Source organism: Erpetoichthys calabaricus, chromosome 11 (genome assembly GCF_900747795.2).
Source record: "Erpetoichthys calabaricus chromosome 11, fErpCal1.3, whole genome shotgun sequence".
Taxonomy (NCBI): domain Eukaryota; kingdom Metazoa; phylum Chordata; class Cladistia; order Polypteriformes; family Polypteridae; genus Erpetoichthys; species Erpetoichthys calabaricus.
In genome coordinates this window covers 73,983,954-74,001,857 of record NC_041404.2, presented here as the reverse complement: position 1 = coordinate 74,001,857, position 17,904 = coordinate 73,983,954, and the positions used below count along the sequence as shown (strand labels likewise).

General features: G+C 40.8%; 1 protein-coding gene across 3 annotated transcripts in view; it reads left to right on the top strand.

Moving 5' to 3' along the window:
* Positions 1-17,904, top strand: part of LOC114660582 (membrane-associated guanylate kinase, WW and PDZ domain-containing protein 3-like) — a 184,878-nt gene that overhangs the window by 20,360 nt on the left and 146,614 nt on the right. For 2 of the 3 annotated variants that reach the window (XM_028813356.2, XM_051933585.1), the window contains exon 2: positions 11,039-11,328. In XM_028813356.2, coding sequence (XP_028669189.1) covers positions 11,049-11,328 — 280 coding nt within the window. In that variant the 5' untranslated portion in view covers positions 11,039-11,048. Of the gene's footprint in view, positions 1-11,038; positions 11,329-17,904 lie in introns of those variants that run through there. The other variant, XM_051933584.1, reaches the window with a different exon arrangement.

The following is a 17,904-nucleotide window of genomic DNA, read 5'->3' as shown; positions in this document are numbered from 1 at the left end:
GCTCGCAAGTTTTTTGTGAGTATGATTGTACTATGCTTGAGAATTCAAGTCACTGACAAAACAAATTTTAATTTTGGAATCATGAAAATCTACCTACCTACCTACCTGCCTATCAACATTTTATAGTCAGCAGACCCAAAACCAGTGGGGCAATCCTAATGTACATAGCAGTGGCAGATAATGCCAAGACTCCCAGTATAGTACTCAGGTTCTGCCTTGAGGGTCTCCCATTAGACATTGAGACCTGCTACTTAACAAGCCAGAGTGGAAACTGAAAGGTCTCCCATACACTTACATTGCAGTCCTTCACTTATGTCTGCTCTAAAAGCAGGTAAGGGGAATTGAGATGGTTCTTATGATAAACACATTTAAGTGGACACAACTTAAATAAATTAACTGGTGTTATAGGTGGCACTCACAAACCCTGGTACCCTCCTTGGCTCCTGTCTGCCTAGATAGATAGATAGATAGATAGATAGATAGATAGATAGATAGATAGATAGATAGATAGATAGATAGATAGATAGATAGATACTACTTTATTTGTTCAAATGGGGGAAGTTAGCTTTTTACAGAAGCTCAAAAAATATCACGAACAACAAGAACCCCCCTCCTCAAATACATGCAAGAACTGTAAAAAAGAAGAAAACATCCAACTTAGTGAAAGATAAGAGATCAGTTACAGGGAAGCATTATAAAGATGTATTGCAGAAGGTATGAAAGAGCCCCAGTAGCGTCTCCTGACACTCTTGTGCTGAATAATTTCATTGACTGAAAATACTCAATTCTAGTGTGTCATAGACAAGATGTGCAGCATTGTTTATACCTTCATAACAACCCTCAGTTTCGTCTTCATTCTCTCCTCTGCCACTACCTCCAGGGGGTCCAGAGTGTGTCCCATAACTAAGCCTACCCTTTTAATTAGCTTGTTGATTCATTTTTATGCAATCGTTTTGTACACCCTACTGAATTAAAGCTGAAAGTCTGCACTTCAACTGCATCTGAGTTGTTTCATATAAAATTCATTGTGGTACTGTACAGAACCAAAATTAGAAAAAAGTTGTCTCTATCCAAATATTTATGGACCTAACTGTATAGTTTGAGGTGTACAGAGTGAAGAGAAAAGGAGACAGGACTTCCCCTTGTGGTCTCACAAACTGTGGTCTTCCGGACAGATAGTCCACTATCCAGGACACTATAAACTCACCCACCTACATAATACAGCATGCTCTTTTATAGTGCAATAGGCAACATGGGTTAGCTGGGATCCCGGCCAGGATGGATGGTTCCTTACCTGGCCTGGAGGCCCTTTTAATAGAAGGATGTGGGTGGACAGGCATCCATACCGAGTCTGTTAGTTGAAACTTTCCAGGCCATAAGGCCATTATAATGAATAGACAAGGGGAGACTGATTCCCAGGGCCATGTGTTCCCCAATGCACTGGGTGGCGACATCCCTCTGGCATGCTTCCCGTTCAGACACCCTCAGGGGTGTATTGGAGTTGTAGTTTTGATGGGCATCCCTGTTGGGATCCTCATGTGACGCTAAGATGGTGGAGCTGGAAGCATGGGGAGGTTTTGCCTGATGCAGAATTGCTTCCTGAATGTAATGCAATAGCACTGAAAGTACACCTGGGTCTTGTATAAAGGAAGCCACTACACTACTTCCAGGGGAGTTGGAGTTGGGTGGAAGATGATAAAGCTTTCCTGTGAGAAGTGGAGGAAAAAAGGAAAAAGAGAATTGTGCTTGTGTTATGCTTATTATTATGAAGAAGCCCATTTTTTAAGGTATTTTATTATAATAAACCTTTTATTTGAACCCAAACTTGTACCATTATTGTTGGGTCTGGAGTTTGGGGTGCTGCAATGCCCCCTACTGGTCACAACTTGGCATGGCTGGATGTTATTGAAGTCACTGGAGAAATCAAAAACATAATCCTGCCAGTATATCTGTAAATGAAGACAGCGGGTTACACAAAAAAATCAGTTTTCATCCTGAGTCCAGGGCCAGTCAGAGGTAATCCAGCCTGGATGCTGGTTTTTCCAGCTGTGACTGCCTGAGCTCCAATATTCCACACTAAAAGAATGGTTCCTCTGCTAAAAAACCCACTCAAGGGGTTGCCAATACATGTGCTGCAGCCTTTGAACATTGATTTTTACACCAAAAAGCAAAGGGAATGAGCCAAGGGGTGTAAGGTCTGTACATTTTCACTATATCTGAGTGTCCAGCTTTCTCCCACATCTTAAGGAATTAAGTGTAAGGTTAATTGATAACTCTGAATTCAACCACCATTTGTGAGTGCGGTTTTGTGCCCTGCAATGGTCTGGCCTCCTTTCCAAGGTGGAATCTGGTTTTTATTACAATGAACTGACACAAAATAGTTCAATAAGTGGATGAATGGCCACCATATGTACCACACACATACTTGTCTTTGTGTGTGTAAGAAAACAATGAAGGGCGGTCAGTCTTTTTGCACTTACTAGCCCACTACTTGGTGGCAGTTTCAACAGGCATGAATCATTCATTCACACAGAAGCCACATTGATGTGGAGGCACTTGGCCATCAGAACAAACATTTTATTTTAGGAGACTCCCCCTGCTTGCTTTGCTGGCTAACCCCCCTGGCACTTCACATCTCTGCCGCTCGCGTATGTGGATTTCACTTTCACCAAACAACAAATCTTTTAATTCTCACGGATACACCTCTTCATTGGGAAGAAACACTACTTTTCCCTGATGGCAACACGAATTAGACAATCTAAAAGTCTCCAGCTTAAAGTTTAAATTCAAACAATATATTCGATCTCTTTTCGCTGTTCTGTTATTTCACTGAGTAATAATTTCTGTTTGTTTGCGCTAATGCAATCTTTACTATCATTTTTTTGAGACTTTCGAATTTTAGTACTTTCATTATCTCTAACCTGTTCTGCATGTGTATCGCGCCAACATTTTTGAATTCTTTACGATGTTCTACTTTGTCATCTACTCTTTGCCTTTTATTTCCAGCCCCGGGCCTGGTTAAATCTCTTGGCACAAAGATTTGAAAGTATCTCTCTGAATAAGTCACGTCTCGTCCCAGGCTAAAAAGTCTTTTTTTATATAATAGAAAGATAGAATCCCTGCTGTGTGTAACCTTTAAACTGCTTTGCATGTACTGTAAATAAAATAGATTGAATGTCATTAAACAAAATGCTGAACTCAATCAACTAATAATTGTGTTTATGGTGATTCAATAAATATAAGTGGTATGGCAATCGAATGAAACATAAACAGGTCTGTGTCCTTCCTTACGAAGAACAGATCATGTTTGGGGCATTCTGGGGCACAAACTGCATTCCTCCATCATGTTTGCTTGGGTGCCATGACACATGCAGTAGCTTCTTGTATCACCAACCATTTATCAAATCTTAATGGTGTAGACGTATCCCCTTTATGAATCAATATATTTTTCTTTTCCACTTGCTTTGAACTCATTTCTTACTTGCATAACCATTGAGTATGCCACTGTACATGCAAACTGAATAAATATTGTATAGATTTATTGGTAGGCATACTGTATTTGTTGAATAATCACTCACTGTGTGGTGCCCTGACCAAAACGCAAGAAGCTTTACCTTTACCTAAGAACCTAAGCTACACTCTTTGCAAGAAAATGTGCTAAATAAATACAGTAAATTTAGTCTCATTCCATTGCTAATTACTTTAAAAAGTTAGTCAAAAAGGATTTGGCATTGCATTGAGAGTGCTATGAATATTAATGTTTAGAAGCTCAAAGTGGCACAGTTCATGCATTGAAAGCTGTCTCAGCACAAAGCTTAAACAAACCTTAAGCCAATCTTCTGTTCTTACGGAGCATTTGCAGCGTTATATTTAAAATGGCTGTAATCAATCAATATGGTGATGAAGTCTGAAAGGGTGGGTTTCTGTTCTTTCCAGGCACCCATTGACTGTTATTGTTTATTGTTCTTTCAAGTGGCTAGTGTGGAATAAATTAAATTGGAAACATAAAGAAAGAAATCTTGTCCTCCGCTAGGACCTTTTTGAGTCAAAAACCAGACAGGAGGAAGCTTGTCCATTGCATGTTTAATTTCTCTTCATGAAATGGGATACACTCCAGCACAGCAGCCAGTGACAGAATGGTCAGTATGCAAAATTACAGGCTCATATTTTTGGATGACTGAATTTATATAATAGTGCTGAATTAATCCTGACATTTACTCTGATTGGTTCGTTGGCTTGTACCATCTGAACATTTACACCGATTAAAATACATGAGATGTTTCCTGCAGAGAGTATAACCAGCTTACATACCCAAAATGAAAGTCTCATTTCCACTACAGTACATTCTTGGTCCTTACTTTTCTATACTTCTTGAGTTCCTGTCAAGCCTTACTGGGTACATGATAGTCAGTCAACTTTTTGATCTATCACCTATTACCTTTTTGTTCCTTGTTGTTCATTTGACCTTTATCTGGTTTCCTGATATTCTTGAACAAGTTTCTGACATTTATTAACCTTTTTATACTACTTCTAAGATAATGTAGAAAGCATACCAAAACACGTTATGTGCAATAACGATATTACTATATGGCTATGTGACTCCTAAGTCTAATTTTTCTTCCACAGTACAAGTGTGCACCACTGGTAAAAGAAACGTATATACAGTACTAGCTGTCCCCCATGGCTCCGCCCGCGTAGTAGTGAAACAGGTCAAACTTTAAAAATTAATAAACAAACAGGTATCACTGGTAAGTGGAGGCAAGTAATGCTCCAACACGTTACAAGAGGTAGACCGACTCAAATGGAGGCTGGTGTGTGAGGGAGGAGGGCCCCGTTTGGCTTTCTACACCTGATGTCCCACTTCCCCCTCTCCTCAGTCTGCAGCCTCTGTCTCGAATTAGCACGAATAACTCACTCCTGCATGTGAACTCTGATACTAAGTGTGATGAGAGAAGTCACAAAATCAACTGGAATATTCAAGCAAATTATAGAAAAAAACCCAATCTAAATCCGTTAAGTAGTTCTCTCGTGAAAAACGGACAGACATACATACAGACAGATAGACAATGGATTTTATATACAGTATATAGAGATAAGATGTAAAAGTGCAAGTTCACGTGGTGCTCCTGGTTCACTGGACCATTTGTAAAACTGGCACCTAACCTAGCATGGCATGTAAAAGGCTTGTGACCAATAAGGGGCACTGCAACACCCCAAAGCCCAAATACAACCACCACGACACAAGTCCTGGTACAATAAAAAAGGGTTTATTGACACAAATACCTTACAAAAGACCATGAAAATCAAATCTACATTTCTTCTCTTCTCTCCTTCCACTCCTACAGGTGACATTTGTCCTTCTTCCATTCGACTCCTAACTTGCCTGGATGAAGCATTGCAGCTTCCTTACACTGGACCTGGGAGTACCTCAGAGTCAGGCAGAACCTCCCTATGACAAGAGAGCTTGCCTCCAGCAACTCCCCCTAACAGCACCCAAGGACGCCAAGAGGGACGCCCACCAAAACTGCAACTCCCATGCAGGCGAGTGACTTCTTTTATCTTGGACCCAGGGATGCTTCTGGTGTTAGGGCATAGCCTGATGGAAGCAATTCTGAGTCAAACGGAAGTCCCACAAATTAGGGATGATGGATCTCTGCAGCACCCCCAGGTGGCACCCATGAAACCCGACAAGACTCCCCTATGGGACTACAGTTCCCAGCAAGCCTTGCAGTGTCCGCACTGTTAGTATTGCCCAGGGAGGCTGCCACCTAATGTCTTGGAGGAGTATATAGCTCTACCAAGGTGTTTCCCCCTGTTCTTTCACAACATTGGCCTCCCAGTTGGGTATAGTTCTTCAGTCCAACCCTGCTGGGATGCCAGTGTACCCATTGCTGAACTGCCATCTTCTTCCTGTCTCCTGGCTGATCTTTGCCCTATTTTTTGTGCCTTTGAAGGGCTGACTTCCCATCCAGGTAAGGAGCCTTGCCTCACCCCAGCCAAGACGCCCCACCATGCACGCTGTCCTTCAAAGGCTACATACCTACAGATAAGCTGTGATGGAATGTCAGTAGAACCTGTCCAACAGGGGATGCTGTAGGTGAAGTTTGAGAACCATATTACTATGCAAGTAAAGTAGCAAGGAAGATTTTAGAGAGAACCTGGAAAAAGATGCAGTCAAAAACAAAGCAAAGGTTAGAAACCAGGAGATCAACCGTACTGTCACCAAAACTGAACAACAAGAATCAAAAATTAAGGTCAAAACTACAGACATGTGTTGCAATCAGAAAATGCTTCAAAAACATATTTTTATTTGCTCATTTAAAAAGGAGCTGATACAATTCTGTATTGCTCCTGAATCAATCAAAGCAGTAACCATAATTTGGTTAATATGACCAAGAGCCAGAAAATTTTTTTTAACAGATTGTTTGACTGCAAGTACCCACCTTACCACTCCTAACGCAGACTGGGTGTTCTGGCGTCCCTGAAGTTTAGTTCAGGTAGATACCCTGTGCCCCGATTCACCACAATAGAAACACAAACACTCCTTTACCCTGTGCTGATGTCCTTTGACCTCACTGACATCTTGCCCAATTCCATTAGCTCTAGGGTAACTTTAGTTTCAACTGGTCATCTTATAGCCTCTCTTGTCCACCTTTGTTTTAAGTTTGGTTCAGTCATTCTCATACCCACCTTCTGAGCTACCTGTGTAAGACTGTCCAGTGTGCTTACAATATGATGACTTGCCAGCTTATCGTTTATTTCAGTTGACAAACCTCTTTTAAGAACTGGAAACACTTTGACATCTTCCAACCCAGCCTTAACAGCTAGAATACAAAATTCTACGACAGCACACCAGTAGTCTATTGCCAGCTATCCCTGAATGAACTGGCATATCAAACATTTTCCAGGATGCTTAAATAAATACATTCAATGAAAAACAACATGGGATATTAATGTCATATATCGTCAAAGCGCACTGTAATGACTTTTTATCAAGCAATGACATAATGAACACAATACTTATTCGATCACTTGCCTATGTCGTAGGTTCTTTCTCAAAAACCATTCAACACTGGTTTAAAAATTCTCTACATCCATTTTCATTAGTTGAATATCTAGCTGGATGAGGGATGGATGGTTCTTTACTGTGACTGTAACCAGCTACAGGCTGAATGTGGTTAGGCAGAATCAGTCTTATCAGTGCCCCCTGTTGGAGAAAGAAGTTTAGACATCTGCCGATTGTTTCTTTAGTTCCTTTATGTCTCTTTGCATACAATGCGTTTACATGCGTGTCAGAGGGTCACCTTCTGGGCTCATTAGAAGTAAGCACTACCGCTCTGGGAGAGGAGGGGGTGCTGTCGCAGTCATCATCATTTCTTTTTCAACCCACAGCTCCAATGTGGGCAACTGACACTACTCCTTCCAGTCCGAGGAATATATGACCAAGACAGTCCTGGCTGGTGGTGTCGCTTTTGGGAAAGAGCAGACTGCCGGATGGAGATCCTATCTAAGCTGACCACTTGACAGAGCTTCTAAGGCTCTACAGCCTGCTTATTGTTCCTTTCATTCTTGTTTGTGCCATTGTGTGTCTGTTTAGTTTGACCTGCTGCCACAGATGTTTACAGGGGTAGCTTGGTTGGCACTCTGACATTTGATTTTTGGACTGGTGAGTTCCCTCAGTCAATTACAATGCACATACAAAACCGGGTTAAGTTGAGTAGGCAGGCAGTGTGGTGCAGTGGTTAAGGGTTTGGACTTCAAATCCTGAGGTTGTGGGTTTGTATCTGACCATTGACACTACATGACTCTAATCAAGTCACATCACCTGCCTCCAAAAGAAATGTAACCAATTGTATCTCAAATGTTATAAGTCACTTTGGATGAAGAAATCGGCCATATAAATAAATGTAAATGAGTAACCTGGTTAAGGTAGTAAAAATTTCCTAATAACTCATATTTATATGCACAACCCCACCTATGGAGTTCTCCCTTGCCCAAATGCTCTGACGTCAGTAAACTGTAGAAGAAAAAAAAGTCAACAGCAGTTGCCGTGAATCCAGAAAGAAACATGAGATCTTTGTTTCTGAGATTGTGCTGCTGAGCTTAGCAATGTGACTTCAACTCATTAACTTAAATGTGGTGGTTTCTGATAAATTCAGAACAGATTATTTTAATTAAGAGAAGGAAAAAGGAAAAAGCTATTGCCCAAGTACTCACCCTAGGACATGCAATGGACGTCCGCAGGCTTGCAGAGTACAAGATACATCTGTAGACAGCAAAATCCATAACATGACTATGTATCTGTAATCAAGATCAAAATTAAAGGCATGAGTTGCAAGCAGAAAAGACTTGGATAAAGATGTCTGTCTATTATAAAAGAAAATCTTGAGATGAGACGAGACTATTGCCAAGGGATTTTTTAAGTCTCGCCCTCCTCTCAACCATTTCAGGTTAACGGCCCACGCCCACGGTCCTCTCACCTCTCATTCATGTTCACAGTTCCTGCACTCTCAGCTCTTATAAACTTTCATGTTTTCCTCACTTTAAGTTCCCAATAAAAGAAGACTTATTATGTCCAAATCTTATTGAAGAATTTCATCCTGAAGGGTTATCAACAGAAGAAATGAGTACACGGGCAATCCTAGCACTGAGAAATGAAGAAGTCAAATGAATTAACGTGAAAATTATTAATCGATTCAATGTGATATTAACGAAAAATTAATTAAAAAAATTGTTTTTACTGAAGTTTTTACAGTAAAAGTGTAAGTTTAAAAAGTATTTACGTGTTAATTTAAAAGCCAAACAGAACGAAAACGTATAATGCAACGAACACCTCTAACGCAACATGAAACATAATTTTCTTTCAATTTATTACGTTTTACTATTTTTTACTATGGTTGATTACTCGCTGTAAAGTAAAATAGTTACTTATATTATTCATTTGTAACAATTCCCATGAAAATAACAATCTGTTTAAATTGTACATCTGCTTCACCATACGTAAGTGGCAGATCCTTAAAGTGGCTAGCGTTTAGCACCTGCCCGGGGGTTGGCGAGCGAAGCAAGCAGGGGGCAGAGCCCCCTAGTTTTCTTTAAGTAAAAGGATGTTTGACAAAATGGTTTTGATTCCACAATCTTGGATAAGTATGTTTTTACAAGGACAACTCTTAAACCCGTTCACAACCTTTAAGGACACACTAGTAACAAAGCAGGAGGCTACCCTAACAACAGGAAGACAAAATGGAGGCAAAGGTTAATAAACACAATGACGGTGAAAACAGCCCAGAATGATTAAAAAACACAAAAGTAAGCTTTAATTCATAAAATAAATATCAAATTCAAACTATAGGACTCAAGGAATCCCCAAAATAAGGTCTAGATTTTGTAAAAAGATGGAGAATAAATTCCAAAAAATGTAAATTTAAATTCATAATGCAAAAGATGAGAGATAAAGGGAAAAAAATATGCAAGGGAATGGCACTTTATGCAGTAACTGGGAAAGTGGGTGTGCCACTCTAACTATGGGAGTTCAGGGGCGGTTCAGGGTGTGGTGTGTAGGTGGGTACAAAACTGACTCAGACACAGGGAGCGGAGGGTGATGGTGCAAGGAACCTTATCAGAACTAGCTGATGTTAGGAAGTGGTGTTCCACAGGGGTCAGTGCTAGGGCCACTGCTATTTTTAATATATATATAAATGATTTGAATAGGAATATAAGTAACAAGCTGGTTACGTTTATAAATGATATCAAGATAGGTGGATTGGCAGATAATCGGGAATCTGTTAAATCATTACAGAGGGACTTGGACAGTATACAGGCCTGGGCAGATCTGTGGCAGATGAAGTTTAATGTCAGTAAATGTAAAGTATTACACATAGGAAGTAAAAATGTTAAGTTTGAATACACAATGGGAGGTCTGAAAATCAAGAGTACACCTTATGAGAAGGATTTAGAAGCCATAGTGGTCTCTATGCTATTAACTACCAGACAGTGTTCAGAAGCCATTAAGAAGGCTAACAGAATGTTAGGTTACATAGCATGATGTGTGAAGTTCAAGTCCAAGGAGGTTCTCCTCAAGCTTTCTGCTCAATGCACCGGTGAGGCCTCATCTGGAGTACTGTGTGCAGTTTTGGTCTCCAGGCTACAAAAAGGACATAGCAGCACTAGACAAAGTCCAAAGAAGAGCGACGAGGCTTATTCCAGGGCTACAGGAGATGAATTATGAGGAAAGATTAAAAGAGCTGAGCCGTTTCAGTTTAAGCAAAAGAAGATTAAAAAGTGATAATACTGAAGGAAATATACAGTAGATCAAGACTGTTATTTTAAAATAAGTTCATCAAGAACACAGGGACACAGTTAGAAACGTGTTAAGGGTAAATTTTGCACAAACATTAGGAAGTTTTTCTTCACACAGAGAATCGTAGACACGTGGAATAAGCTACCAAGTAGTGTGGTTGACAGTAAGACTTTCAAAACTGGACTTTTGGAAGAATTAAGTAAATGGACTGGCATACATGGTTGGGCTTTATGGCCCGTTCTTGTCTAAATTGTTCTAATGTTCTAAAGTAATCTGGTATTGTATGGCCACTTCTGTATTTGCTTCTCTTTGTAAAAGTCAGCCACCTAAACTTGATTGTCTGGGCCTAGTGAGCCATCCGGTACCGAAGTTAGTGTGTTTTTATGTTGTTGCTTCTGTACAATGAAGTGCTTTATGATGATGAGTTGTTGCAGTTTCTTCATTTATTCATGGCATGTATGAGTCCCAGTGGTCTCACTCCTGCTCAGGGTGCCTGGATTGACTCAGCTGTGCAGGCTGGCTGTGTATATCAGCTTCATCTGCTTTGCCTCTTTTTAGCTTTGCTGGTCAAAATTAAATTTTGTGCTTCATTCCCGTGAGGGTTGCACAGCATGCTTGCCAAAGATATCTTTTGAACAGAAAGCCCTGGAGTGCCACAAGCTTTCTGCAGAGCCCACGCTGTCTTCAAGAGCACACCACAAGGTTTTTTTCACATGTTGTTCTTTTTTTTCTCTCTTCTAGCCTGACTGCAATGTCTAAGGCCGCTGTGAAGAAGCACCACTGGCGCTCTAAGGTGCAGGAGAGCTTTGTGCCCCTCGGTGTGCCTTCAGGGGAGTTGGGTGTTGCCATAGGTGGTGGGGCAGATTATGGAGAGTTCCCATTTGTTACCGCCACACAAGGAGGTGGGCCTAGCCTGGGAGATCTCATCCTGGAGATTGGGGGCACGCCGGTGATGGGGTTAACCCTTGGTGATGTCAGAGGAGTCCTAAATAGCTGCCCACACCCTGTCCGCATCAAGACAGTTTCACAAGGTGCAGTATTGGACATTTTATTTGTTTATGTCTTTTTTGCTTTGTTCATGTAGTTTTGGTAGTTCCTCATTTAAAAGTAGCCATAAATCACTATTTCATTTATTCCCATGACTGCTAAATCCATTTTGACCTCGAGGTAAGAGGAAGAATCCCAAGGTGCTGAGTTAGTCTGTATCTACGACTGGTGTAGCCCTTCTGCCTAAATCAATGGAGATTAATTGGACATCCAGTACATTCTCTGCAATGGCCTATATGGAATATGGAGAACCTTTTTTGAGAGATTTGTATGGGTCTCTCCTCTGCATTTTGTCTTGTGCTCTTTCTTTCAGTTGCTTTTTCTTATACTGGTTTCTGTGTTAACATTATCCTGTATTTATCCCTTTTATTAGTTTAATTATGTTAGCCTTTGTTAATGTAATTACATTTTTCATTTCTTTTGATGGTGGTGGGACAAGAACCTTATTCTGCAATTCCCATGTGCTGTGCTTAGACCACTGCAATCACTGATGAGTACACGCTATATGGTTCAGCCATCAGACGTGTGGAGAAATGTGTGTTGTGGAGAAATTCAAATCTTTCCTTTGTGCTTCTGCCTATTTTATTTACATAATGCAAATTTTCCAGAGATTTTCAGACGCTGACTTCATTTACATTATTTTAGCAAGTCGAAGGCAGTTGGATGTACCAGTGAACACCATGTAGTGTGTCATGTAGTGTGACATACCTAGCAACTCAAGCCAACTAATCTAGCCTCAACAAGTCGTGGAGGTGGGCTCTGTGTATATGGGGGCTGACAATAAATGAGCACTCATTCAGAAGCTAATGTGGCAACAAAGAATCAGAAATGTGGGAGTTTTGGACCATGCAAGAAGAAGAGAGCCTTGTCTGTGTGATGGTGCATGCTTTACATACCATAAAAGAATTGAAACAGGGGCCAAGATTGCTGTTGAACTCATCGTAACTGTAAACCCTTTATGTACAAACTGATTCTATGAGGCAACACGTTATTAGCTGTCGGAAAAAGTGGAGAGCTTGCGTTACTTTGAAAATGTGGGTCTGTGCTGGAAACTCATCACGCAGTCTTGAAAATTGACACCGCTAGTCATAGTTATCATGTAATATGACATACTAAGGAAACGAGAGGGGCAACTCAGTGGTCAAGTTTGACATCCCCTCAGACTAGAAGTCATGTGACATCAGCTTTTCTTGCTTGTGATATTCTTGCTTTGATCTAATGGATTCTGGCCTTGCCTTGTTGTAGAACTTTACATCTGTTTTTTGACTTTTTTGAATTTTTTATAGCTTGTTTTTGAAATTCTGATCTTTTTGAAACATTTGGTGTTTTTGTCTTTCTTTTCATTATTTAGTCAATTCACTAAATTAAATTATTTTTTTTTAATGTTGTCTTTTTTGCCTGGGTTTTGGTGGTTCCCTCCATTTTTGGCTTTGCTTTGAGGCAACCCCATAAGAGAATGTCTCTACCTACCCTGAAAAAGCTTCATAGCTGTAAACAGGCCAAAAAGTGTATTCATAAAAAGTTAAAAATGATAAATTTATTATTATAAATAATGGTGCTAAAAATGAACTGAAGTTTAACTAGAAAACTTGATGAAATTAAGTCAATAGTCTGATCGTGTACATTTTTGATTTATTTTTGATTTATTAGCTAATAGCAGGGGCAGGTAGCCAAAATCAGGGAGCATTTACTTGTTTTAATATAAAAATACCAAAGCAAAGAGGCAGAGAGAGAGCGAGAGAGGTTGGGATCATGTACTGATACAGCTCGTCGCTGCACCCACCACACGACAGACCACCTCAGGATTCCAGATTAGGTGCAATTGAGCAATCGGTGACACCTCAGCACCAAAGAATGGAATAGTGTGAAATTTATTACAGTAGCTGGAGTCCCAATTCTGCCAATTCTAAAGCTAATGTCCCATTATGCGACTTTTTGTCGTGGAGTATGTCAGATTTGCTTGTTGCAGCACCATGTCAAACTACACGACTGAAAATCGCGGCTCATGTCACATTTGCAAACTGAGCACCAATCTTCCAACACAGCTGTGCTGCCCCTTTTTCTGACAGCTAATGGCGTGTTGCCTGACGCCACAGCACTTTCATGAAGGGTTAACAACTATAGCGAGTTCCACAGGAATCCCTGCCCTTTAATTCTTTTTCTCCATTCTGTTACAGTATATAAAATATGAGACATCAGACAGACGAGCTTCCTTTCTGTCTGTGAGGTTCAAAACAAAAGTGTTTCTTATTCCTTGTTGCTACATTCTATGCATTGTACTTCTGGATGAGCATTCATTGTTTCATTTGGTTATCAGCTGTCCTGCATACAAAGCCCACCCCTCTTACTAACAAGAAAATAAAACCTACAGTATTTGATGGTGCTGTATGTCATCAAGTCACAGACTAGCTGGTCTCACTCATTAGGTGTGTCATGTTAGGCGATCATCGTCATGGGAGTGCATCACCAACTGCATAATAAGTTTATAGAAATGAAGGTTGCAATTGAAAATCAGTGGAAAAGTCATCTAATGAGATATGGGCTTTAGTCTAGATACAGGTGCTGTCGTGGGCATACATTGCAGGCATCATAGGGGCATTGTGTATTTGTCTATGAAGGGGGGATAGGGTTATCATTTACGCCTAGTGGCAGCTTCATATAGCGTATTTTCTGCTAAACTTCATTTCATTCATTGTGACACATTGAAATATCATTAATATAATAAACAGCACTATCCAGTCACTTTTAAACTTCTTAAGGTTTATAAAGTCCTTACTGTCCCATGTTACTTTCATGTGCTAAGCAACATGCAACACATTGCCACTCTTCAGTGCCATGATTAGTGAGTACAACAGTCTTAACTAAAAACTTCTGTTACATGGGAACGATCGGCTTTCCTAGCAGCACTGGGAATAAAGCAAGACCTGACCCTGGATGTAATGCCTGTCTATCATAGGACACAGTCAATGAACTTTCATAACCAGAGTACCTCAACGTGGAAACAGTGGATGATGTGCAGAGCCCACAGAGACCATGAGCAGACTTGAATTTTCATGCAGAATCCTGAAGCTATAAGGCAGCAATACTAACTAATAAGATACCAGGCTGTCCTCATCAACAGCCAGTTACTTCAGTGGCATCCTTATAGAGCCTAAAGCAGCGCCATATCATCCATAATTTCAATGAATCACAATGCACACTTGGAAGGGAGAAGCAAATGCAAACTGTCTTAGGCCTATAGTCACAATACTGGAAAAGGAAGACAGGTTTATTGGATTTGGTTGTAGGTCCTGCCTGAGCTGTTCTGCACTAAAGATCTTAAAGGAGCACAAACAGAACTCTCACCTCTCCTTATCAAGGGGCTAGTCACTCAACCTCTAGGAAACCTCTCCTCTTCCAGCCCACACATCACATCTCAGCCAGCTGGAACTTATCCATCAGCACTTGCGAGATGATAAGAACAACAATGCAGGCATTAGCAGATGCTTTTGCCAACATTCATGCTTATGGTTACCATTCATTCTTCCATCCATCCATTCATTCATTTTCTAAACTCATATTTCATCAGTGAATTGCAGTCAAACTGCAGATACTGTAGCTGGATCCTATCCTTGTACCAATGAGCAACAGACAGGACAGGACTCCAGGGCATTGCAGGGCACACTCTCACAAATTCACCCACACATGTCCTGGTGCAATTTAGATTTGGGCAATCTAACAACATATGTTTGAACAGGGAATCCAAATTTGTGGGGAAATTCAACATACCATCCATCCTTCCTCCCATTTTCAGAATCAACACTGTCTATTATAGGATCACAGACAGTTGAATCCTATGGGATCAAGGCGATAATCATTCCTGGACAGGGTACCAGTCCACTCCTACACTCATTCATACTGGCTCAATTTACATTTATCAATCAATCCAAATCGAATTTCTTCAAGATGTGATAGGAATCAGGAGTACATGGAGAAAATACACAGTATAGAGTAATGTTAAAAGCTCTGGACTTCAAGCTATAAGGTTATGACTTCAGTTCTTACCTCTGTTTTGTTGTAAAACTCTGTAATTTGCCTGTTCTGCAATGTATGTAACCAGGCTGTAACATGTTCTGACCTTGTTTAAGTATTGTGAACTAGAGTCCTAAACATAACAAAATGGGTGTGAGGCATCCTAAAAGGTTCAAAAAGGCAGAACCACAACCTAACCATTCTGCCAAGAGAGTTCCACCTCAAATTTAACTAATTCCACAACCGCTAGCTGCAGGCTTCCAGCCTATCATGCCCCAAACATGGGGAGCTGGCAAAATGCAAAGAATGTCCCAAAATATAGCAAAAAAACACACAAGGAGGAGGTTGGCCATAAACCCCTGGCTTGTGCTAAAAAGGACAAATAAGAATCGTTATGAATTAGGATTTGTTTGACAAAACTGCAGCCATGCCTCATGCACTTTAAAGCAGGTCATCCACCTAAAGCTAAGCATATCAAGGCCCAGCCAGCACTTGGATGGGAGACCAACCAGGAAACGCTTGGGTTGCTGCTGGAAGAAGTGTTGGTGAGGCCAGTAGGGGGCACTTACCCTATTGTCTGAATGTGGATCCCAATGCCCTATTGCAATGACAGAGACAATGTGTTTTAAAAATGGTGCCGTCCTTCGGATGAGACGTAAAACTGAGGTCCTGACTCTCTGTGGTCATAAAAAATCCCTGAGCATCAGTCGTAAACAGTAGAATGTCCTGGCTAATTGTCCATAGTAATCCCCTGTGTCTAACTGGCTAACTACTGCTCTCACCCCTTCACCACTTATCAGCTAACATGTGATGAGCACACTGCTACAAAATGGTTGCCATTGCATCATCCAGGTGGATGCTGCACATTAGTTGTGGTTTAAGTGGCTCCCCACTCACTAGGTATAGTGCTTTGAGTAGTGAGAAAAGCACTATATCAATGTAAAGAATTATCATTAATATTAAACATAGAAAATAAATCAAAAATGCTCAAATAGTAAAAAGAGGCAAAATGTACTTTCATAATGCAAACCAGTCCCATTACGCAAACCAGAAATCAGTATCCTAAAGAAAGAAGCAAGAAGTCAGCAAAACCAAGAGAATCCAAGAAAAATAGTATTACTTACAAATAATCTCAAAAAAAGACTACGATAAACTGGCTGTTAGTGATGGATGAATGACTTTTTGAACAACCCAACTCAGTGAATCTTGGGAGTCATTTCACGAGCATGAACGAATCAATTGAGTGGAGGTCAAGGGGAGTGCTTAAGCGCATGTGTGATGTCATTGGCCTCTTCTCTTCTGAGCCTTTCTAGTTAGAGCTACATTAAATTGGTATTGGCAAATGAGAATTCTGTCATTGAGTATTCTTTTGTTCATCAGAATTCAGTACAGTAACAACAAATTTATATTGGAAGTTTTAATTGTTTGTTTTGTACAATTTACTATTGAAATTGTTTTACATAACATTTCTATTTTTTTGCTAGAAGAAAAAGTGCAAAGCATCAGCACAGACAGTTTGGAGAGCCTTCAGCCCGATTTCAAAAAACAGAACCAGCCAGCAGCTTCAATCATGACATGCCACTTTGAATTTTCTACCATTTACAGACCTACACTTTTTTTCAGACTTTTGACTTTTTCTGCTTTGTTTTGATGAAATCTTTGATTGCGTATCTCTGACTGCTGTGGATGCACTGTTGCCCCTTAAACCCAACAGACAGACATGCAGGACACATGGTAAAAGTGCCCAGAAGTATTTTTTATTCTTTGTTCTTCTTGTACAGTGCCCTCCAAGCACCACAGCCACAATAAACAGGCAAGTAAAGCAAGCACAAACACAAATATTCTCTTTCTCTTTCTCCTCCGCACCTCTCAGCAAGCTTCGTCCACCCCCACCCAACTTTGGCTCTGGGTTCACAGCAGTCCTTTATATATGGTCCAACCTGGAAATGCTTCTGCTATTCCATTTTTCGTGACTTGCCAGCACTTCCGGGTCAGATGGAGAACTTGAGTTTTCTTCAGCCCGGAAGTACTTCTGGATTTCTGTCCTTGTGACTTACTGGTACTTCCAGGCTATGAGGGAAGCATGACTCCCCAGGTCCTCCTGCAGCGTCTCTTGGCGGCACCCACGGTACCCAGCAGGGCTGTGTAGCTGAACTCCAGATCCTATGGTGTCCTGTGGGAATTTGGGGCACCACTATGATGCAGGGAAGTCTCCATCTAGCGTCTTGGGGGAGGCAGTGTCTAAAAGTAGCTGTCTTCCCCCATCCTTCCATTCTTGGGGTGTCCCGGCCGGGTTGAGCTGCCAGATATCCCTTACACTGCGTACTTTCTTTTTTGATCTCATGGAGGGATGGTGGTGCAGTGGTTGGCACTGCTGCCGCACAGCTCAGGTCACCTTTTTGGCCACAATAATGGCAGCTGGCAGATGTTTCCCTAGCCCTCAGGGACACCTTAAAGATGACTGCACCATTATAATCCTGTCAAATCTAGTTCAGTTAGTCCTTCCCTATTGACTTCAATGCATTTCAACAAGTTCGGCGATATTTGCG